The sequence below is a fragment of the Bos javanicus genome, chromosome 13 (assembly GCF_032452875.1).
Source record: "Bos javanicus breed banteng chromosome 13, ARS-OSU_banteng_1.0, whole genome shotgun sequence".
Classification (NCBI taxonomy): domain Eukaryota; kingdom Metazoa; phylum Chordata; class Mammalia; order Artiodactyla; family Bovidae; genus Bos; species Bos javanicus.
The window spans coordinates 10,000,001-10,025,192 of NC_083880.1; the positions used below are offsets into that span (position 1 = coordinate 10,000,001).

At 47.9% G+C, this 25,192-nt stretch overlaps 1 protein-coding gene across 13 annotated transcripts in view; it reads right to left on the bottom strand.

Moving 5' to 3' along the window:
- Nucleotides 1-25,192, bottom strand: part of KIF16B (kinesin family member 16B) — a 308,034-nt gene that overhangs the window by 106,770 nt on the left and 176,072 nt on the right. For 10 of the 13 annotated variants that reach the window (XM_061435656.1, XM_061435655.1, XM_061435659.1 and 7 more), the window contains one exon: nt 23,932-24,020. In XM_061435656.1, the coding sequence (XP_061291640.1) occupies nt 23,932-24,020 (89 nt within the window). The other 3 variants (XM_061435658.1, XM_061435657.1, XM_061435660.1) reach the window with 2 other exon arrangements.

Genomic DNA, 25,192 nt, shown 5'->3' on the forward strand with positions numbered 1-25,192 from the left:
GTATTGAATCTAATGGTTCCAGGGTCAACCAAACTGAGCTGTCCGGCAGGCAGGGGGAATACAGAGATCTGGCACTTGGAGCCTTCTCAAGGACGGAGACACAGACCTGAGATTCCCCAGCATCCAGGCGGGCAGGGAGCAGAGATGGATGGGTCACCCCGGACACAGGTGTGGAATGAGACGGCACCCGTGAACTATCTGCAGAGCGCCTGTACACAGTAGGTGCTCAAATGTGCTTCCCGCATGTGATCCCCAGAGACAAGAAGGCCCAGTGGTGGCCACGCTCATGGTGGTCTGGAAGACCACAGACACGGCAGCAACCGGCGGAGAAGGAGGGGCCCTCCAGGCTGAAGATGAGCGGTCAAAGACAGAGAGAGAGAAGATCCCCTTGATAAAAAAAGATTTCCATTTCCTCGAAATTAAGAGTTAAATAGATAAAGATGCTCAGTCTTAAACTTCTAAATAGTCTGTGGAGAGAGTCATAATTACAAAGTCAGGAACTATATTTTAAATATGAGGTGATATCAGCTGTTGCTGGTACTGTTTGGCTTCTATTAAATATTACATATTTACTAATCATACTTCAAAATTCACCTTTTTCCATAATCAATGATAATTATTTCAAAGAGCAAAACCTCAACAGACTGTAAAATATAAATGCGTGTTAATAACAAGGAAAGAGTATCTACTGTAATTGTACTTTAATATGGCTTCATTTTAAATAAGTATAATTCACTATCTTGCTTTACTGGAATTATCTTGGCCCCAAATGCTAATTTCCTAAATGTTATAATTAAAAGGAAAATCACAAAAGGATATAATTTTTGCAGCTGTTCTCAGTGTTTTTAAATGACAGTTGGAAGTACACACACCGTGTTAGGGCCAACAAAAAGGCACAGCATACAATCTATCTGATGAGACATGACCTCTTTCGTGCATTAAAAGACATCTAGCATTTGGAGACATCACTGCACATCTTGCAAATTATATCTCTGTTATTACTGACAACGAAAACACAAGGGGGTAGGAATTTCTCCATTCACACCATTACACTGAAAGTGAGACTGTGATTATCAAAAGAGAAAAAGGAAAAAAAGAAAAATTTTAATGCTTTAAAATCAGTGGTGATGAGTTTGATACCTCTCCTTTCACTTTCTGAAAGGAGGAAAGTGGCCAATGGAGCCCAGTCCACACTTGAGTGGCAGTTGCGGGGGGAAGTGGGCGGGACATGGATGCTGAGCTCAGACCAGGAGGGAGCGCTCACCCCACGAGGGAGACGAGCCGAAGGGGAGGCAGCCCCCACAGGAGGCGCGAGAACAGGCAAGGGAAAAGTTCTTGGTCAGTGGGGAGGCTGGGCTTTTTCCTATGTGGCTTGCAGGTTATCATCAAATGCAGGCATGACCTCACGGGTGGTCAGTCCGTGAAGGTGCCCCGGGCCCTGCACCCATGTGATGCTCTGCTATCATCATCCTGAAATTCTTAATACTACATTTCATTATGCACTGAGCTCTGCACACTATGCAGCTGGTTCTGACCAAGCATGTGTCGTTTTTGAAAGAATCTCTGCTCTGTTGCCGGGATGTTTGGACTCAGTCCAGAGTCTGGTAAGGGATAAATGGAAAGGTGCTGGAAAGAACTAGTGTACAAGGTTCCCTTCTCCCGCATCCTTACAAGGGCCTAGATTTTGACCACAACCACAATGGGTCCTACAGTGGTTTAGCCCAGAATGGCCAATCTTCTCACTACCCTTCCACCTTCGGGAACTCCCTTCCAGCCAGTCTCAAATCACCGTGAAAGTGAAAGTGAAGCCACTCAGTCATGTTCGACTCTTTGCAACCCCATGGACTATAGCCTACCAGGTTCCACCATCCCTGGGATTTTCCCAGCAAGAAAATCACTGTAGAGAAAGCAAATCTCACGGAGATTAGGGGATCTGAAGACTAAAGATAAAGTTTGGATTTGGGTGTGACAGTTTGCGCAGGTCCCATCCAACTATCTCCCTGACCTTGAGAACCTTGTCATTCAAGATGTTCTTTAAAGGCTCAGCAGAAACCAGATGCTTCCCCAAGGGAGGCAAAGGGAAACTCATGAAAGAAGAACCTGGCCATTCTTCCAGACTAGACTCTGCCTAGAGAGGCCCTGCAGTCCTTCCTACGAGCATCAGAAAGCTACTAGCATGCAAACCAGCATAAGAAAGCTACTTGTAGAGACGACTGAAACTGCCACATCAATCAATCACTCCTAGATTCCCCCTTTTGCCCTTCAAATTATGCTATCCTGTAGCACAGTGACTTCATACAACTGTAATTCCAAGAGCTTACATCAATTGCACAATGTGATTTGATCTAGGAAGGTGTGAAATTAAACCCCTTTAAGGTAGACGTCGAAGATTATAATAAAAGTATCCCCAGTACTCTGGGACTGGTTTTCTAATGAACTTTCAAATCCTTGGTCTACAAAGTACTAATAAAGATTTCCCAGAAGCCAGTCTTAAGCCTTCTGTATTGCAAATGGTAAGTGCTCAAAGAAACGAAGATGGCTTTAAAAAAATAGTAAAATTTGATACCATAAGCATTTTGAGTTTCTTCGCAGCTTATTTCTCATAATAGTGCCATAACCTGCTCTAATAAAGACAGCCAGAACCACGTGTTAAACCCAGGAGACCTACCTGATCAAACCTAAGACCACAGGTAATTAGAACAAAATGGGACTCAAGAGACCAAGCCATCAACCTGGCACACACCCCTGCATCCAGCTCCTGTCCTCCTGATACTGTACGGACCAGGAGACTGAGGCCCGGGGAGGCTCAGGGAGATGCCCAAGGGGACCTCCTCTTCACAAAGCCAAGAGAAAAGTCCACCGCTTCCTACTCCTCCTCCATCTCTACCTCATCTCTAGAATTCCGTCTCACCTACTCAACCAAACCACAGCAGCCTGCACCCCAGACACAGCCTCCCAGAGTTAAAGGTGGTCCACAGTTCCAAGATGGACCTCTTCCCGTCAGACACGCCAGAACAGTGCGCCACAAGGCACGTCCCTGCTTTCGTTCAGCCATGCCGGCCACACGCCCAACAAGCCTTTAACAAGCCCCTACTGTGTGCAAGGTAGCGTCTCGGATGTACAGAACGGATAAGTTGCCTTCAGGTCTTAAGAGTGAACTGTAAGGGAAATGGAGTATGTGTGTATATCGATCACACAGAATGTGAGGAGCCCAAAGAGAAAGTCTCATTTTTAACAGGAGTCAGGGTGGAGGGAGGACATTTATAGCTGCAGGGACGGGAGAAGCCTGCACTGTCTATCTAAGCTGGACCTTCACAAATGGACAGAAGGGCGATCGCCACGATGTGGGGAGAGGGGAAATCAGGTGGAAGAAAAACAGCAGGAGAGAGACGAAAGAAACAAGCAAGGCTCTGAGCACGAAGCAGAGGGGCCAGTGGTTCATGCATCATTAGCTCACTGGATCAGCACGCCATCCGTGTCCCAGGCCCTGAGACTCCGCAGAAGGAACCAAGTCCCTGCTGTTGTAAGCCTTCCATTCTTTTGGAAATGAGGGGAAGGAGGAGGGTGAGTGAAAGTGTTAGTGGCTCAGTTGGACTCCCACAGGCTACAGCCCTCCAGGCTTCTCTGTCCATGGAACTTGCCAGGCAAGAAAACTGGAGTGGGTTGCCATGCCCTCTTCCAGGGGAATCTTCTCAACCCAGGGATCGAACCCAGGCCTCCTGCATTGCAGGCAGATTCTTTACCATCTGAGCCACCAGGGAAGCCCCTGGGGCAGGGGCAGGGGGGGTAGCTAACCAACAGTGAGATCTTTATGTAGCAAATGCTGTGAAAAAGACTGAAGTCAGGAAAGGGTGGGGGAAAGCTAAGGGAAGGGCATGACCGTGAGGATGCAGTTGGTGCCACACGTGGGGGAAGCCAGGCCAAAGACCAGAGCACACAACAAGACTAGCGTGGTGAAAGCCGATGGAACCAGGGAGCAGAGACAGAGCGGGAGCAGTTATGGCCCAAAGGGGGCTGGGGCCCAGACCCCCCAGGGCCGTACAGATCTAGAGGACGGACAGAGCCTTGTCCACCAGGGCTCCTAGAGGACAGAGACCACCGAGCCGACTCGGTAACCTGAGAGCCTTCCGCAAGGCACAGAGCAGGTATTCAGCTCTGGGGAGAGCTTTGAAGTCAGTGTCGTGAGACTCAGAGCCTGACGCTAGTTAGACAGAGTGACAGAAAGCTTGGGTGAGGAGCAGACGACACCAGCCAGGGCAGAGCTCTCTGGGCCCTAAGAAATGACTCCTCAAGGCGAAAATGATTAACTGCAGCGAACACGGAAAATACAGTAAGGCCCCTCACCATGATCACAACGTCTTGGTAAATGGCCTTCAACACCACAGCTGAACACACACACACACGAGAAACCCTTTCCTCTTCATTCATATCTTGGACAGATCCCCAAATCATGAACTAACACCCTACAACACAGTTTAATATCACGCAACCTTAGAACACAGATGCACCATGATTTACGGGAGCAATCTCCAGACTGCAAATGTACATGGTAGATGATTCTAATTAAACGGTTTGGTGGGATCCACATGGGGTAACCAAGAAAAAGGTTCATTTATGAAAAGAAAAGCTGTGCATATCTGTGGGTACAGAGAAAGAGAGGGCAGAGGAGGGGGTCTGAACATTTGAAAAAGACTTGAAATGCACCACAGCTCCTCTGCCCTGGCAAGACACCCCTGAGGTGAAGAGCTCCAGTCTGCTCTGCACACCTGTGCTCCTTTGACATGGAGTGCCAAGGGACACAATGCCCACGTGCTCAACCAGGCACGGCTTGAAACTCACGGGCCGAGGGAGGTCTTGGCAGCACCTGTGATCTCACGGGGTTTTCCTATCCACCCCAGCCTGCCCCTGCCATCGCCTCTTCTAGGTCTCAAGCTTCCCATTCCTCATTTCTCTCTGACATCTCTCTCTGTCCCTCTGCTTGCTGCTGTAATGTAAGCAGAAGGCACCATCAAATGGAGAATTCCGGGGTGTGTGGATTTAGCTGATAAAATAGTAAAGCAGGGGACTTCCCTGCCTGCCCAGTGGTTAGGACTCCACACTTTCAGTGTTGGGGGTGTGAGCTGGATCCCTGGTCAGAGAACTAAGATCCCATATGCCACGTGGCAAGGCCAAAAAAGAAAAAAAGAATAGTAAAGCAGGAAAGATTTACACAAGTTGATTAGCTGCAATGTAATAAAAAAATTTGAGCTTCCTCAGTGGCTCAGAAGTAAAAAATCTGCCTGCAATGCAGGAGACTCAGATTATCCCTGTGTCAGGAAGATCCCCTGGAGGAGGGCATGGCAACCCACTCCTGTATTCTTGCCTGGAGAATCCCAAGGACAGAGGAGCCTGGCGGGCTACAATCCATGGGGTTGCGAAGAGTCAAACACGACTGAAGCGACTGAGCACAACCAGTAATTTATGGGGGCAAAAAGAAGAAACAGTCCCAAAAGTCATCAGTGATGAAGCAAGTTACATGGTGATATAAACATGGAAGGAAGACAAGTCTTCGGTGGCCTGGGCACAAACTCCCAGGAAAATGGTAAAAGGAAAAGCCAAACATGGAACTCTATGTCAAGTGTGAGCTCAATGTTGTTTTTTAAAAATACTCTTTATAATGCATGATTACAGTACCCAGTGTACAATTAAATATATAGAGTATAAAATATAAGTAAATATTACAAATATAAACCAGTCATTATTTCTTGGTGGAAGGATTGTGAATACTTGTGATTACATTATTCATTTCTGAATGTGTTATTTTTTGTAATAAGCATTTCAATTTATAATGAGACAAACTACCTGTTTCAGACATTTTTCTTAATCTACCCTGATTATAGCAACCATCTTACTTCCTTTTTGCTCCTACAAATTTCTAGTTCATTTCCACTCATCTCCAGCAACGATGATGACTAACCTCAGTAGATCATAAAATCTGGGGGCTGCTGATGGTGACCATCTGAGGTCACTGATGTGGGACACAGCTTTTCAAGGTTAGCATCATGATCTGGGAGAAAAGAAGGGGGTGGAGGGTCCTCCTTCGGGCACAACAGTTCACACACACACACACACACACAATCAACAATTACTTCTCAAAACACTTACTTAGAAGCAGGAGCGCATTATTAAGAAAAATCAAAACTTTTCACTATATATACTGAAAATATTTTACTCAATACACAAACCAAGAGCCGGCAAAGAGCTGCACCGAGAGAACAGTCTTACCAACTATTTTAAGTGCTACCACAGGACTTCCCTGGTGGTCCAACAGTTAAGAGTCCACCTGCCAAAGCAGGGCACACAGGTTCCACCCCTGCTCTGGGAAGATTCCGTATTAACGTGCAGCAGCTGAGTCTATGCTCACACACACTGAGCCCTTGCTCCAGAGCTGATGAGGCTCAACTGCTGGGTGTGCACCCCCTAGAGGGCGTGCTCTGAAACAAGAGAAGCGACTCTAAGGAGCAGCCTGTGCACCACAACGAGAGAGGAGCCCCCACTCACCACAGCTAGAGAGAGCCTGAGTGCAGCAACAAAGATCCAGAGCAACCAGAAAGTAATTAACTAAAAAAAAACCTCACCCCAGTTGTGAACTTGTTCTTTATCTCTGACAGCAATGAAGACCCAGCACAGGCAAAATGATGAAAATAATAATGATGAAAATTTAATGATGAAAAATAAATAAATAAGAGAAAATGCTCTGAGTGAAGAGCCAGGGAAATGAAATCTGGGCTGGGGTTGGCAGGGCCTCCCTGAGGAAGTGACATCTAAGTGACCGGGATCTTATCCTACCGCACACCACAGGGAACTCTGCTCAATGCTATGCGACAGCCGGGCTGGGAGGAAGACTCTGGGGCAGAATGTGTGGCTGATAGTCCCTGAAAGTATCACATGGTTAATCGGCTACATTCCAATAAAGTAAAAGTTAAAAAAAACCAAATAAACCGAGATCTTAGAGACGACGTGGGCTTTAGCACATGAAGAGCAAATGGCCATGGGGACGAGGGGCCAAGAAGAGGAAACAGCATGTTTCCGGCAAAGGCCTGGGAGCAACAATAGACACGTAGGTACATCAGGAGCCCACGACAGAATCGGCAGCAAGCTCTCATCAGATGAGTCGACAAAGTTACAGACAGCATGTGGCAGATAATCATATTAGTACAAGATGCTGCTTCGGAGGAGAATCACGCTGCTGTGCAGGAGGAAGAGGAACCCACTACCTCCCACCCTCGCCTGTAACTGCCATCCATCACTGCACAGGGCAAGTCCCTTCCGCAGCTACCGCGTGATTCAGCTTCAGATCATACAAGTCTATCAATACAACAAGGGAAACAGAAATGCCACCACTGCGCGGACAACGCGAGGCTAAAGGGACCGAATGAAGACAGATGGCGCCTGGAACTCCACCGCTCATGGAAAACAAAGGAGCTCATCATCTAAAGTGGCTCGCGGTGGAGCTACATTCAAGGACAAGAAAGAACAAGGCTAAGTCAGTACAGACAGACCTCACTTTATCACACTCCCACAGATACTGTCTTTTTTTTTCTTAAACAAACTGATGGTTTGTAGCAACCTTACATCGAACAAGTCAACCAATGCTATTTTCCCGGCAGCGTTTGCTCACTTCATGCCTGTGTCACATTTTAGTAACACATTCCATACTGAAAACGTTCTCATGATTGTATTTGTGATGGTGATCTGATCAGTGATCTTTTGTGTTACTGTTGCAAAGACATTATGACTCACTGAAGGCTAAGATGATGGTTAGCACATTTTAGTAATAAACTTTTAAAATTAAAGTATGTATATTTTTTAGACAGAATCCTACTGCACACTTAACATACAATATAATGGAGTGGGTGCACGCACGCTAAGTCGCTTCAGTCGTGTCCAACTCTTCGTGACTCTATGGACTACAGCTCGCCAGGTTCCTCTGTCCATGGCACTCCCCAAGAAAGAATTCTGGGTTGCCATGCCCTTCTCCAGGGGATCTTTCCAACCCAGAGATTGAAGCTGTGTCTCTTACATCTCCTGCATTGGCAGGCATGTTCTTTACTGCTAAATATAATGGAGTAACACAGTACAAGGATAATTTTTAAAAGGACGGGGAAACCAATCACTTGGTACGACTCTCCATAGGGCAATATTTGCTCTAACACAGTGCTCTGGAACCCAGCCGGCCGTGTCCCCGAGGCCCGCCTGTAACTGATGCTGCTCTTTGTTAATGGCAGGAAGAAGTTCACTTTCTTTCAGCTGCTTCATCACAAGTTCTCCAAGACGGTGCATCTTGCAAGCTATTTAAGGCGCTCTACAGCAACTGCCAAGTAAGTAAATGGTCCATGAAAAAGTGATACCACTGAGACCAGAGATGGGAAAGGAAGTCAGCCTTGTAGCAAGGCAAACTTCTGAAAAATAGGAAGCCCGATAAAATAAACCAGCAGAGACACAGTACAAAACACAGCTAAAACACAGACTAACTACCACATCACCAGCAACAGAAATATTTCCAACTACATGCGTAAAACTTTCACGCTGAAGATCAAGCAAGGAAAAAAAGACAAGATAAAACAATGTTTAAAGCCCCAGAGAGAGGGAAGAACAGAGGAAGATGGGGGTGGCAGGACACTGTACGCATGAGCACTGTGGTCGTCCCTCCCAAGCCCCCAGGAAGGACATGATCACACCAGAAGGTGCAGGTCTTCCCAGGGGCATCTCCAGCTATGACCAGCTGTTTCTGAAGTGCCTTCTACATGGAGTATGCATTAAGGGGAAAACCTAGGTCACGTGTATTACATGGCGAGTAAAGTGCTATGCTGGGTGCTGAGTGAACAGATTAGATCCTGCTGACGGGCATCGAGAGGGAAGCTAAGCTCAGCAGACAGAAGAATACACCTTGTTACTGATGTCTCCTAACTCTTTCCCTGGTGTGATGCATTTATCCTTCCCGTTGAAAGAAGGTAAGGGGAGTGGGAGGGAAGGACGAAAGAAATGAGGCAGGAGAGTCTAAGGAAGAAACCAGGAAAGGGTTGGAGAGAGGAAGGAAAATGAAACCACTTTCTTTTCCTACAATCACTGTCTGCTGGTAAGAAGTCTGCACCAGTGTCTGGGTGCCTCCGGCTTTCTGCATCGCAATCTTGAGAACTCTTCATTCAGAATCTAGCTCCTTCTGGCTTTACATTCCAAAATCCCATCCCGACTCTTAACCTGAAAGGAGCAGGCAGGCTGGAGCTAACCACACACAGCATGGAGCTCAGCACAGGACAAACCAGTGCCTGCTGGATCCCTGCTGATGACCAGGATGCTCGGAACATGTGTGCAGAGAGAGCCCCTGCTAGGGGGATTCCCTACACCCTAGTTGTGAAGACAGCCAAGAGCTGCACCTAGAAGGGTGTGCTCATACTGACACAGTCTACACTTCAAAAGGATTCCTTTCGAGTTTGCAAGTAAAGGGAAATTCAGACGGTATTGGTAGGAAATGAATAGTGGTGATATGTACAACCATCCTATAGAACAGTTTGTGAGTGTATATTAAGAGCTTTAGGATATATTATATATACCCTCTGGCAATTCCATTCTACTTTTTTATCCCTTGAGGAAGCAATACTCATGGATCAGCACAAAGATTTAGCTACAAATGTGTTCATCCCAATGGCTCATCATAGCGCCAAACTACACAACAGAAACACCTACCAACAGAAGATAAGTAAGGTATGGAAAGGCCATACAAAGGCCATACAAAAGCACACGGACTTAAAATGATAGAGGATAACACATATGAAGAGGAAAAGACACGTAAGTGCAAAAAACTCCCACAAGCCCAGTGTGAACCCATCTGGTAAAAGAACACATATAAATGTATATAAATATAAAAGTATACATATGTACACATACATGCACATACACAGAGACAGACATGACTAGACAGTGGGGCAAACAGAAGTACAGACTACAATATACGGCAACATGTTCACTGCAGTAATTTCTTTTTTGCTTGTTTGTGATTTCTAAATTTTCCATAATGAACACATGAAAATAAAAAGTCAGGTTAAAAACAATCATCACTCAGGGACTTCCCTGGTGGTCCAGTGGTTAAGACGTCTCTGAAACTGGAGCCTAGAGCCTATTATACAGAGTGAAGTAAACCAGAAAGAAAAACACCAATACAGTATACTAATGTATATATATGGAATTTAAAAAGATGGTAACGATAACCCTGTATGCAAGACACATATGTATTGAACAGTCTTTTGGACTCTGTGGGAGAGGGCGAGGGTGGGATAATTTGGGAGAATGGCATTGAAACATGTATATACATCATATGTGAAATGAATCGCCAAGTCAATGTATGGCAAAACCAATACAATATTGTAAAGTAAAATAAATAAATAATTAAAAAAAAAAAAGACTTCTCCTTCCAAAGCAGAAGGTGCGAGTTCAATCCTTCAGGGAGCTAACATCCTACATGCCTTGTGGCCAAAATACCAAAACACAATAGAGAAACGATATTGCAACAAATTCAATAAAGACTTTAAAAATGGTCCACATGAAAAAAAATTTTCAAAAAAATCATCACTCATCTGTCTTCATCCCCTGATGTCAGTGACCTGATTTGAGACCACCTTCAGAGTCAGGGGCCATGCACAGCTCCTGAGCTGGCCATGACGCCCACCAATCCCATCCCAACACTACACTCCATGAAGCTCCCTGGACCACTTGCCAAACACAGGTGTGATTTGTGACTTTAGGTATTTTCGATCCAACTGGATTTGAAACCTAGGCATTTTTCCCCTTCAGAATTTAATTATCCACATACAGTATATCCATTCAAATGGGCTCCCCACTGGCTAGTGCTTAAATAAAAATTTGAGCTAATGCACAAATAAAAATTTCTCCTTTTTCCTTTCAAGACTGAAATGAACTTGGAATGCATATAATTTTGCTTTGAGCACTTTCTAAAAGCTGTGAAAGTGCCCACACTCTGCCAAGTCAGTCGCCTGTTTACAGCCTCAGAGTGAGACAGAGGACACCTGAGGAGTGGGCTTGGTTTCTTCTTAAAGACACTGGGCCACTGAGGAGGAATGTTTTCCCTGCAGTGAAACTGTTTCCTGGCAAAGACCCTGGCTGGGCACTTCTCCAAAGTGGAGCTCCCTCCCGAAGGAAGTCCCTGGGCTGCTTTGCCTCCTCCAAAAACCGTCTGGCACCAGGCACCACACATGTGTGCACACAAATCCTGGGTTCCAGAAAGCCAGCAATGTGGGTCAGCAGTCAGTTCCCAAACAAGGACCTCGGACACGACATACCCAACGCCATGTGCCCACGTGAGCCAATTAAATGTTCTTGGGTAACAAAGATGTCACTTTTTAAAAGTCAAACTCTTGCTGTGATGCACAGCATGGGTTTTTGGAGAAAACTTCTCTTTGGAGAATTACTAGGCTGCCTGTTGAGACCAGGTGCTTTGAAGATGAGTTGGGTCTTACTGGATACAATCATTTGCAAACCAGATTTAACTCTTCCAGAGAGCACTGCTCTAATAGGCAGTGGATGTTAAGTAACAAACATTTTTAACCTACTGCAATAAACATACTCACATCTACATGATACCGAGGAAACCAAAAGATATATGAATGTGTAACAGTTAAGAAAGTCACAAAATGTGTAAGAAGTACATCTGTGTGCATGACAGTCTCACAAAGATGAGGCCCAGCTACACTGGAGACTCTAAAGTGTGTGCGACCATTTGAAGCACAAGGCCCCTGGACACCCATGAATGGACACACCTGCTGCTGCTGCCAAGTCTCCATCTCAGGAACATCTGTGACGTGCTCACTACATGCAAGATGCTGGAGACTCAAAGATGAGTAAGGCGTGGCTCCTGCTCTCAGGAAGCCTGGTGGGCGAGCAGGCAAAAGCATTAATGACATGAATTTGGGAAAGGCTATGGTGATAAAGGTGTGAGCCAGACACCTGGCAGAGAATGAAGAGGAAGCACTGAGCTCAAACTGGAGACACACAGAATGCCTCTGAGGAGACAACTCCTGTACGCACCCACCTTGGAAGACGAAGAGGACTGGCCATGGGAAGGAGAGTGGGAGGGATTTGTAGACGGTTTCATAGATGGATGTGGCCTGGAGAGAGCTGTGAAAGACGTTCTGTCCACTTAAACCAAACCATAAATTTCAAGGCAGAAAGTGACAGAAGATGATAGTAGTGGACAAATGGGTGGCTGTGTTTGGGGCCTGGAGGGCATTCCAGAGGCACCAGGGGCTGGGCCCCATGCTGGGGTCATCACGAAGGGTTAAGGGGGGCATTGAGTAAGCTCCATCCTGTGGCCAGTTCCAGGGGCAAGTCCATGAGTAGTCCCCCAACCCAGTAAAACCTTGAGAGGAAACCAGGAATCCCAGGCACGGCCAAGGGAGTCCTGACAACTCCAGAAGCTCAGCTACTTCTCACGGACTGACCACGCTGGCACTTAAAGAGTAAAGTCCCTCCCAAAGGTTCTCCACGATGAGGAGCAGCATGATTCTCAGAATGAACTTGTTGGAAGAGGAGGTGGGAGACTGGAAGGGGGTAGCTGGAGAGGCAGAGGCCCTGTGTGCAGCCAATTCAGGGAGAAAAAGTTTCCCGATGGACAGAGAGGGCTGAGATTTCTCTCAAGTGACAGGAAAGCCGCTGGTGCTCAAGGGGAAGGAGCGGCTCAAACTCAAGAACCCAACAAAGATGTGTTCACGAGGCTTTAATGAGAGTAACTAAGAAGAGAGGGTGTGTGTGTCAGTGGGGGGCGGTGGGGAGAGGCATGCTGTAGGGTACCTGACTTTATTAAGCTAATACTAAGCATTAGGGAATCAGGAAGGCAGAAAGCTAGTTCGGCTACGACGTAAAAGTTTAAAAGCAAAAGGAGAATGCTGATCCCAGACCAGTCCTGAGAGAGGCGACAAGGCAAATACAGGGTAGCTCAGTTCAGTTCAGTTCAGTTCAGGCACTCAGTCGTGTCCGACTCTTTACGACCCCATGAATCGCAGCACGCCAGGCCTCCCTATCCATCACCAACTCCCAGAGTTCACTCAGATTCACGTCCATTGAGTCAGTGATGCCATCCAGCCATCTCATCCTCTGTCATCCCCTTCTCTTCCTGCCCCCAATCCCTCCAAGCATCAGAGTCTTTTCCAATGAGTCAACTCTTCGCATGAGGTGGCCAAAGTACTGGAGTTTCAACTTTAGCATCATTCCTTCTAAAGAAATCCCAGGGCTGATCTCCTTCAGAATGGACTGCTTGGATCTCCTTGCAGTCCAAGGGACTCTCAAGAGTCTTCCCCAACACCACAGTTCAAAAGCATCAATTCTTCGGCGCTCAGCCTTCTTCACAGTCCAACTCTCACATCCATACGTGACCACAGGAAAAACCACAGCCTTGACTAGATGGACCTTTGTTGGCAAAGTCATGTCTCTGCTTTTCAATATGCTATCTAGGTTAGTCATAACTTTTCTTCCAAAGAGTAAGCATCTTTTAATTTTATGGCTGCAGTCACCATCTGCAGTGATTTTGGAGCCCCCCAAAATAAAGTCTGACACTGTTTCTACTGTTTCCCCATCTATTTCCCATGAAGTGATGGGACCAGATGCCATGATCAGTTTTCTGAATGTTGAACTTTAAGCCAACTTTTTCACTCTCCTCTTTCACTTTCATCAAGAGCCTTTTCAGTTCCTCTTCACTTTCTGCCGTAAGAGTGATGTTATCTGCATACTGAGGTTATTGATATTTCTCCTGGCAATCTTGATTCCAGCTTGTGCTTCTTCCAGTCCAGCATTTCTCATGATGTACTCTGCATAGAAGTTAAATAAACAGGGTGACAATATACAGTCTTAACATACTGCTTTTTGCTATTTGGAACCAGTCTGTTGTTCCATGTCCAGTTCTAACTGTTGCTTCCTGACCTGCATATAGGTTTCTCAAGAGGCAGGTCAGGTGGTCTGGTATTCCCATCTCTTTCAGAATTTTCCACAGTTTATTGTGATCCACACAGTCAAAGGCATAGTCAATAAAGCAGAAATAGATGTTTTTCTGGAACTCTCTTGCTTTTTCGATGATCCAGCAGATGTTGGCAATTTGATCTCCGGTTCCTCTGCATTTTCTAAAAGCAGCTTGAACATCTGGAAGTTCAAGGTTCACGTATTGCTCAGATGACCATTATATCTACTACTATGGGCAGGAATCCCTTAGAAGAAATGGAGTAGCCATCATGGTCAACAAATGAGTCTGAAATTCAGTACTTGGATGCATTCTCAAAAATGACAGAATGATCTCTGTTCGTTTCCAAGGCAAACCATTCACTATCACAGTAATCCAAGTCTATGCCCCAACCAGTAACGCTGAAGAAGCTGAAGTTGAACGGTTCTATGAAGACCTCCAAGACCTTTTAGAACTAACACCCAAAAAAGATGTCCTTTTCATGCTAGGGGACTGGAATGCAAAAGTAGGAAGTCAAGAAACACCTGGAGTAACAGGCAAATTTGGCCTTGGAATACGGAATGAAGCAGGGCAAAGACTAATAGAGTTTTGCCAAGAAAATGCACTGATCATAACAAACACCCTCTTCCAACAACACAAGAGAAGACTCTACACATGGACATCATTCTACAAATGGTCAACACCAAAATCAGATTGATTATATTCTTTGCAGCCAAAGATGGAGAAGCTCTATACAGTCAACAAAAACAAGACCAGGAGCTGATTGTGGCTCAGATCATGAACTCCTTATTGCCAAATTCTGAAATTGAAGAAAGTAGGAAAATTGAAGAAAGTAGGGAAAACCACTAGACCATTCAGGTATGAGACCTAAATCAAATCCTTTATGATTATACAGTGGAAGTGAGAAACAGATTTAAGGGACTAGATCTGATAGATAGAGTGCTTGATGAACTATGATCAGAGGTTCGTGACATTGTACAGGAGACAGGGATCAAGACCATCCCCATGGAAAAGAAATGCAAAAAAGCAAAATGGCTGTCTGAGGAGGCCTTACAAATAGCTGTGAAAAGAAGAGAAGTGAAAAGCAAAGGAGAAAAGGAAGATAAAAGCATCTGAATGCAGAGTTCCAAAGAATAGCAAGAAGAGATAAGAAAGCCTTCCTCAGTGATCAATGCAAAGAAATAGAGGAAAACAACAGAATGGGAAAGACTAGAGGTCTCATCAAGAAAATTAGAGATACCAAGGGAACATTTCATGCGAAGATGGGCTCAATAAAGGAAAGAAATGCTATGGACCTGACAGAAGCAGAAGATATTAAGAAGAGGTGGCAGTAATACACTGAAGAATTATACAAAAAAGATCTTCACGACCAAGATAATCACGATGGTGTGATCAGTCACCTAGAGCCAGACATCCTGGAATGTGAAGTCAAGTGGGCCTTTGAAAGCATCACTATGAACAAAGCTAGTGGACGTGATGGAATTCCAGTTGAACTATTTCAAATCCTGAAAGATGATGCTGTGAAAGTGCTGTACTCCATATGCCAGCAAATTTGGAAAACTCAGCAGTGGCCACAAGACTGGAAAAGGTCAGTTTTCATTCCAATCCCAAAGAAAGGCAATGCCAAAGAATGCTCAAACTACCGCATAATTGCACTCATGTCACATGCTAGTAAAATAATGCTCAAGATACAGGGTAAGGGATCCCGAACTCTTCACATGTCTCCAGGGCCAGGCCTGCTGAAGCCTGTGGGATGGAGCCCAGGGCGGGGGGACATGGACTTTTGCCAGGAGGAGCAGGCATGCAGCCAGGGCCGGGTGAGCTGCACAGCGGCCGGAACGCAGAGTCAGCCCAGAGGAGTCCAAGTGCCCAGTGCAAAGGCTACCAGTGCCCTGACTCCCACCAGGCTTTACCAAAGTCTGCCCGGCGAGCGCGCTTATGCACCAAGGGTCTGAGCCCCAGTTCAGGGTGGACAAACAAGGGCCCTCACTCAGCAGCTGGGGGATGCAGGGGACCCACCTTCCCGGGGGCCTGTGACAGGTGGACTGGACCCCGAACCCCCACAGGGAGATGGTGGCTGACCCCAAGTTCACAGGCAGTTCCTCCTGGAAGGAAGTTCACGGCCAGGGCCCAGGTTTTCAAGGCAGGGCTCACTGTCCTCCCCGCCTCTCCTCCTATATCCGCCTTTCTGCTGGGGAGCTAGCAACACTCAATCAACTACTAAAACCAGAAATGGATGCCAATGGCTTTTCCTTCTTTCCTGCCCACATCCCATTACCCACCCAGGCCTCATCACTTCCTGCCCAGGGCACCTCTGCAGCCCAGGCCTGCCTCTAGGCTCCTTCCACTGATGCCTCAGTTCAAGCTCCCCTCCACGTCCTTCCTGCAGTGCCCTCAGCACCCTTCACTGTTCCATCTCTGTGCCATTATGAACACATCTCTCCTTGACTAATAATACTTCCTGGATCCATACCCCATGGACTGGGTTTTGAGATATCTGTGAGTGAGCTGGTTGAACTGAACTTGGCAGGGCTTGAAGGGGGTCATCAGGATACATGGATCTGTCCTTGTCAGACGGACAGTGCAATTTAGTCACTCAGTTGTGTCTGACTCTATATGACCCCATGTACTGCAGCATGCCAGGCCTCCCTGTCTATCACCAACTCCAGAGCTTGCTCAAATTCATGTCCATCAAGTCAGTGATGCCATCGAACCATCTCATCCTCTGTTGGCCCCTTCTGCCTTCAATCTTTCCCAGCATCAGGGTCTTTTCCAATGAGACAGTTTGTTGTATCAGGTAGCCAAAGTATTGGAGTTTCACCTTTAGCATCAGTCCTTCCAATGAATATTCAGGGCTGATTTCCTTTAGGGTTGACTGGGTGGCTCTCCTTGCAGCCCCAGGGACTCTCAAGAGTCTTCTCCAAGAACACAGTTCAAAAGCATCAATTCTTCAGTGCTCAGCTTTCTTTATAGTCCAACTCTCACATCCATACATGACTACTGGAAAAACCACACCTTTGACTAGATGAACCTTTATCAGCAAAGTAATGTCTCTGCTTTTTAATAAGCTATCTAGGTTGGTAATAGCTTTTCTTCCAAGGAGCAAATGCCTTTCAATTTCCTGGCTGCAGTCACCATCTGCAGTGATTTTGGAGCCCAGAAATAAAGTCTCTCACTGTTTTCGTAGTTTCCCCATCTATTTGCCATGATGTGATGGGACTGGATGCCACGATCTTAGTTTTTTGAATGTTGAATTTTTTTTAAATTTCATTTTATTTTTAAACTTTACATAATTGTATTGGTTTTGTTTAAGCCAGCTTTTTCACTCTTTCAATTTCAAGAGGCTCTTTAGTTCTTCATTGCTTTCTGCCATAAGGGTGGTGTCATCTGCATATCTGAGGTTATTGATATTTCTCCCGGCAATCTTGATTCCAGCTTACGCTTCATCCAGGCTGGCATTTCACATGATGTACTCTGCATATAAGTTAAATAAGCAGGGTGACAATATACAGCCTTGACGTACTCCTTTCCCAATTTGGAATCAGTCTGTTTTTCCATGTCTGGTTCAGACTGACTCTCATTAGTTATTTATTGTACTTACTGGGGGAGCAGACCTTGAGATTTTCCATCTTTCTGTATTTCCAAACACTATTTTCCAGATAGGATATTCTTGAGAATATGGAAGAAAAACAGAGTGAAGCAAAAGCACAATGAGGTAACATTGCACACCCATTAGGGTGACCACTATCAAAAACAAAAAAAAAGAAAAAAAACAGAAAATAACTGTCTTCACAACTGCCAATAGGGGAAACAATGCAAGTGTCCACTGATAGATGAATGAATACGTAAGATATGACATATACATGCAGTGGAATGTCATTTAGCCTTAACAAGAAAGAAATTGATACCTGTTACAGAATGGATGAACTCTGAAGACATTATACTACACAGAATATACCAGTTACACAAAGAAATACTGTATGAATCCACTGATATGAGGTACCTAGAGAACAGACAGACAATGGAATGGTGGTTGCCAGGGTGACGGGGGGTGGGGGGTTGGAATACTATTTAATGAGTACAGAACTTCAGTTTTATAGCAATGGAGTTCTGGAGGTTAGCTGCAGTGATGTGGCACACTTAATACTGCCATACTCTTAAAATGGTTAAGATGGCAAATGTCATGTTAAGTGTATCTCGCATGTGTGTGTGCTTAGTCGTGACCAACTCTTTGACCCCATGGACTGAAGCCTGCCAGGCCCCTATGTCCAGAGGATTTCCCAGGCAAGAATACTAGAGTGGGCTGCCCTTTCCTTCTCCAGGGCATCTTCCCAACCCAGGTATCAAACCTGTGTCTCCTGCATCTCCTACACTGGCAGGTGGATTCATCTTAGCACAATTTTAAAAAGGAATGAAGAAATGAGATAGCATATGCTTACGAGTACAGAGAAAACAATTCTCTGTTGTATTTTGGGCCATACATTTTAATCACAATCCTTATTCTAAGCACACCTACCAGAACTTGTAAAAATGCTACCTGCACACAGGTGCTGAGAACATGCCAGCAGAACCTGAGCTGCCATCTCTCCTGCCCCATCCTGCCAAAGTGCATCTCCCCAAAGAACAGCCGTCTGTTTATCAAAGCAAACTGCACACATCCTGGCTTGGCTTTCAGAGCACTCCCCAGCCAGGCCCCGACCTGCAGAATCTTCTTATCTCTTCTAGCACTCAGCACGACTCCTGCCAGCACTCACCTGGTTTCCTCCCCCAGAGCATCTACTCTCCAGGGCGAAACTTTCTCTTCCTGCAGACCTCTCAGGGCCCAGCACACGATCCAGTTCACTGGACAGGATAGGACCTCCTCAAAGAGAACTGAGGGGAGCGACCTGGGGTTCTGCCTGACGAGCGTCCAGGGCTAAATTTCTGCTCAGTGTTCGACCTGCTTTGTTCTCCAAGATAAGGCATCTTACAGACTTCTAGCATTTTCATATCCTCAGCTATGGAGAAGGAAGTGCTAGGGAAGGCTCCTCAGAGCCCTGCTGTGCCTTCCACACCACCTCCTCCTGCCAGGGGCCCTGGAGACTCACTACAGGCTGCGTGTTGCTACAGCAATGAGACTGCACAGAAGAAAGGGAGAAGCCCCCCATTCCGTTCATCCAGTGGCGCTTAACCTCGGTCACAGGTATTTATACCTGCAAGGCTTCCCAGGTAGCTCAGGGATAAAGCACCTGCCTGCAACACAGGAGATGAAGGTTCTATCCCTGTGTCAGCAAGATCTCCTGGAGAAGGAAATCACAACCCACTCCAGTATTCTGGCCTGGGAAATGCCATGGACAGCAGAGACTGGCAGGCTACAGTCCATGGGGTCGCAAAGAGTTGGACACGACTTAGTGACTAAATGACAACAAATTTACACCTGTTCCATCAAAAAAGGTACAAACAAGCCACTGCAGCTTTATTCCTACTTTGTTTTGCCGAGTTCCGGAGCAGATAAACTGTACAGGGTGCCTGCTTCCCATAAATCAGAGGCAGTGACTTTTCTCCAATTATGTTTTAATTCATGGGCAATAGTTCTCTGTAACAAGTGGCAATTGGAGGGGGCAGCTAGAATCAGGGGGATGAAGTATCAAGTCATTTGAATTTGAATTGGTACAGATGAGCACTGCAAAGGTGGCAGATATGAGATGCATGGATGAACGGGTCACCACAGCTGCGCCCACTCATCCAGCACAGTTTCCACAGCCAACCACAGACCGATTCTCACTGTGTTCCCAGACTGCCTTGGCCCAAGTCTTCACGTCTTCATGAGGCCCTCTTCGCACCTTTTGCCTGAGGATCTTGAAGATGAGCTTGAGGTTATTCCACCAATTGTAGTGTCATTCTGGAACTGACTCATGCCTCAGATACACATTCCTCTGCATGATGTGCCATTTTCCACCATTAGGAACACACGTGCCAGAGGAATCAGTGAAGAACCTTCTCCCCCACAGAGGACATGTGCGAAGTGAAGGGAAAGTCGCTCAGTCATGTCCAACTCTTTACGACCCCACGGACTATACAGTCCATGGAATTCTCTAGGCCAGAATACTGGAGTGGGCAGCCTTTCCCTTCTCCAGGGGATCTTCCCAACCCAGGGATCGAATCCAGGTCTCCTGCATTGCAGGCGGATTCTTTACCAGCTGAGCCACAAGGGAAACCCAAAGAATACTGGAGTGGGTAGCCTAGCCCTTCTCCAGGGGATCTTCACGACCCAGGAATTGAATTGGGGTCTCTTGAATTGCAGGCGGATTCTTTACCAACTGAGCTATCAGGGAAGCCCCAAAGACATGTGTGTGGAGAAGGAAATGGCAACCCACGCCAGTATTCTTGCCTGGAGAATCCCATAGACGGAGGAGCCTGGTGGGCTACAGTCCACGGGGTCGCAAAGAGTCGGACACGACTAAGCGAGCGACTTGACTTGAAGGACATGTGTGAAGTGAAGTCACTCAGTCATGTCTGACTCTTCGCGACCCCATGGACTGTAGCCTACCAGGCTCCTTCGTCCATGGGATTTTCCAGGCAAGAGTACTGGAGTGGGTTGCCATTTCCTTCTCCAGGGGATCTTCCCAACCCAGGGATCAAACCCAGGTCTCCTGCATTGTAGACAGACGCTTTACCGTCTGAGCCACCAGGGAAGCTAAGGACATGTGCATCTCACTATAAATTCATTTTTAATCTGTTTGCTAAACATTCATCAAGCATGTTACGTGAATGACACTACAGAATATAGAAATTAGTAAGACCAGCCTCTGACCTCTAAAAATTTCCAACCTGATAGGAAAGATACACGGACTGAACTCTCACCCCATTGCTAGCTCAGGGGGTCATTTCTGCTGCCCTCACCTCAGAAGCAGGTTTGCCATCTGCCCAGTTGTTTAAATCCAAAGCCTGGGACAGCCCTCAATTCCATGACACTCCATCTCCATGATGACCACCCAGACCCAAGCCGCTGGTACCTCCCACATGGACTAAGGCAGCAGCTTCCTAAATGGTCTCTCGCTTCTACACTACCTTCTCCAAACGCCGCATGTACTAACATCTGCAGTAAATTAATCTTCACGTTCCTCTACTGCTTAAAGACATCTAACAGCTTCCCAGCACTCTTGGGAAACAGCCAAACTCTTTCTGGCGGTCTCCAAGGCCCACATCAGCTGGCCCCCTGTGCTCCCGGCATCCTGCCCTCTGGTGACTGCACCCATCTGCTCTGCCCTCGCCCCACCTCCTGGCTGGATGCCACGTGCCTGCTTCCTCTTCCTCTGCCTGGAGATACCCGCCGCTTCCGGTCACACAAGCATCATCCTCACTCCACATGAGCCTTAAAGGAAATGTCCCCGCCTCAGGAGGCCTCTCCTGATCGCTCCATCTAGGACTGCCCGAGACGGTCTACTTTCATCTCATTTTCATTTTCTACCCTTATACATAAACGACCTGTGATGGCTGCTCACCTGGAGCGACCTGTAAGCCCACCAGGGCTCTTACTGGGAACTGTGTCCCCAAGGGGAGAACCATGCCTGCTTCTCAGGAGGGGCTGAGAAAAAGGACCTGCTGACAGACAAGCGCGCATCACAAAGAACAAGACAAGGCTGCCAGAGATGGAGCGATGAGCCGTGAGAAAGCCGTGGCAGGAGGCAGTTAGGAACAGCATCCAGAGGAGTCCGCGTGTACTGCGCCTCAAGGATGGGCAGACGGCACCACCAAAGGCACACCAGGCTCTGGGGCTAGCAGAGGAGAAGCCCCGAAGGCATGACTGGTCCAGGGCAGTCTGAGCGACGAAGCGGGACCCAAAACGGAACGGCTGGTGCCCAGAGCAAGGGGGGGAGGGTGGGATGGGGTCCAGCACGGATGATGGAGAGCTGAGCCGTCAACAGGGTGGGGAGGTTCACCAAGGCCTGGGATCTTAGGTTTCAGACCAGGAAAAATCACTGAAAAGTTCTGAGGGTGAAGCTGCTACATTCTGACCTACATTTCAAAGACATTGCGAAAAACCACTTTAGCTTAAATACAAGCGAACAACAACAAAACAGCATCACTTTTAAGAGAACAAGCATCGTCTCCAGCATTTGGAGGAGATCCATCTGTAAGGCCTGGGAGAGCGGGGCCCACAGCTGGCAACACTGCGTCCCAGAGCTCAGGCTGAATGCAGATCACTTTCTGTTTTCAGAGGCATGGAACGGTCACGTGTTACTGTCAAGCCTACCCAGAGTCGAAGGCGCCACCATCAAGCACAACGAAGCTGGTACCTGAATCCTGGGACTGGAAATGGGTTCCAAGCGGGGAGATGAATCCACCCGTGTAAACACGCTACATACTCCCAAAGATTCAAGCAGCCCCACAACACTGAACAGATGGGAACGTGCTTCTTAAATTGAAGACAACCCTAAACACCTGTGTGTTACATTAAACACAAATAAAGTGAGCATGTGAAAGATGCAGTCTCAGTCATGGTAGAAAGCTGCTGCTAAAACCACAGGGAGGAATTAAAGACCGACAACCTGACGAGCTTCCCTAGAACCAATAACCCAGCTGCTCTGAGACTGTTCTCATGTTTCAGGGGTCTTACCAATCACCAAGGGTTAGTCCAAGACAGATTTACCTAAACAAGCACAACTCTTCTCAGTAACCCTGTCATAAGATGGAAAGGCTTCATGAACGGTGCTGGCAAGGGCTGACAGAAGGGACCGGCCTGTGTGCACGTACAGGAGTTCTGCAAGGAGAGAGGGGCCCAGGAGTCTGCAGCCAGTGGTCTACTAACCAGACCTGGGCTTCAGTATGCTTGCCGAGAGAAAGAAGAATCCAGAAACATGATTGAAGGCCCCCTCCCAGCTTTAAACTCCTACAACAGTGAAGAAAGTCCTTATAGGCGTGTCTACTGTCCACAAACAGGAGGACTGACCTGAGCTGAGGGATGAGGTATTTACACTTTATGAGAAGTGCTGAGCTGGGGGCAATGGGCCATGGAACCGGTTCCCAGGTGGGAAACCGTGCCCCATGTGGGGAAAGGCAGGTAGGAATAGAGTCAGAGCACAGGCTGGGAATCAGGCCGACCTGGGCTCACACCATGGCTCTGACCCTGAAACTGTAGCGAGCAAACCTGTATGAACTCTCTACGTGTGTGAGAGAGTCACTGTGACATACAGGAGCTGACGAAGGCGAGGCACTCAGGACAGTGCCTGGGACAGTGACGACCAATGGACCATCAGTTCCGGAAGATGGCAGTGTTGTCAATTTTGACACATTTAGCTATGAGATTTACCTCCACCATTTTACACGAGATTCTCTTTGCAGGAAAGATAAAATTATGGACTCTCACACGCCTGGCAAGGACCCCAAAGTCCTTCCATCCACTTCTCTGTTTTGAGGCATTTTCGTGACGGTTTTGTGAATGGAACCATGGAGGACTCGGGCAATTAAGCTAACTGCTCAAGGTCACCACCACCAAGTCCATTTAAACCACCACCGTGTGTGGTCTCAGTGATCTCCTAGAGCCTGGAAGGAGTGAACACGACTCCCTGGGCATCTGAAGCCCTAAGAACCAAAGCTGTTTCTGAGATTACACCACAGTTACAAAATCAAGTGGAAGTACCTGAGCCAAAGGGATTGTGCACTGAGTGATCCAAGTGTCAGCTCTAAATATTAGACTGCTATGAAGACAAGAAAGAAGCCGTGATGAGCCTTCCCAATGCTGATTATTCTCATAATAGGATACTCATACACAGCGAGCACTGGAAAGGAACCTGAAAAATCGCTATGGCTGATGTGATAAAGGAGGGTTGACTGCAGAAGCTTTATTTACCTGATTTTTTCCTTAAGTAAGTGACTTTAATGGGGTCAACAGAGCAAACACAACCACAGGGACGACCCCAGGGAAGGCGAAGCTGCTGTCCACTCACCCTGGGTTGTACAGCATGACGGCGGAGAGGTTCTCGCGGGACTTGGACAGGTCACTCATGGACAAGCTGAGAGAGGACAGAAGGCCGCTCTAAGAGCAGACACAGGGCAGAGCGGTTACCTCAGCGGCAGGAGAAGGCTGTGCTCTGTGCGCACGCCTCTCTCCTGGGAGAGGCAGTGAGGGGCCCAGCACCCCTTGGAGCCCACACACAACTGCGCCCTCTGAGGACGGAAGCTGAGGCAGCCAGGCCCGGGGTCTATCCGGAACCCAAGCCCCCCGCTAAGGCTAGCAGGGTCTCACCCCCGCACCGGAGCCACTCAGCCCCGAGGGGCTCCCTGACCTGCTGTTGCATCCAGGGAAGAGGGTATTCTGGCATCCCTGGCACGCCCATGCTCTGGCAGGAGTAGGGCCCTGGCAGCAGCACCCACACCCAATGAGTGACAAAGAGGGACGGGGAGGAGGAGGGAGACCAGGAGAGCAAACGCTGTGCTCTGCTCCCACAGAAGGTTACAGGCAGGCCTGCTTCCTTCCCTCTCCTCCCTGCAACGGGGTCCCCAAAGGGCCCTCCAGGGAGACCTGGGCTGAGCAGACAGGAGGCTCAGAGGCTGGAAGCAGTGGCCCACAGAAGGCTGGGGTGGGGACTGCGCTTTCTAGTTATTCCCACCTAGGTCACGGGGGACCCGGCAGTCCTGGAAAAGCAGGCTGAGGCGCGGGGCTGAGAGACTCGGGGCGGGGAGCCGACGCCTCATGTGAGGGGCTGTGGGACTCAGGGCGGGGGGCTGACCCCCTGTGTGAGGGGCCGTGGGACTCAGGGCGGGGGGCTGACACCCTGTGTGAGGGGCCGTGGGACTCAGGGCGGGGGGCTGACACCCTGTGTGAGGGGCCGTGGGACTCAGGGCGGGGGGCTGACACCCTGTGTGAGGGGCTGTGACTCGGGTGGGGCCTGACACCCCGTGTGAGGGGCTGTGACTCAGGGAGGGGAGCTGACAACCCTGGGTGAGGAATGAGTGACTCGGGGCCGGGGGCTGACACCATGGGTGAGGGACTGAGTGACTCAGGGTGGGGGGGCTGACACCCTGCGTGAGGGGCTGTGACTCGGGGCACGGGGCTAAAACCCTGTGTGAGGGGCTGTGTGACTCGGGGCGGGGGGCTGAAACCCTGTGTGAGGGGCTGTGTGACTCGGGGCGGGGGGCTGAAACCCTGTGTGAGGGGCTGTGTGACTCGGGGCGGGGGGCTGACACCCTGCGTGAGGGGCTGTGACT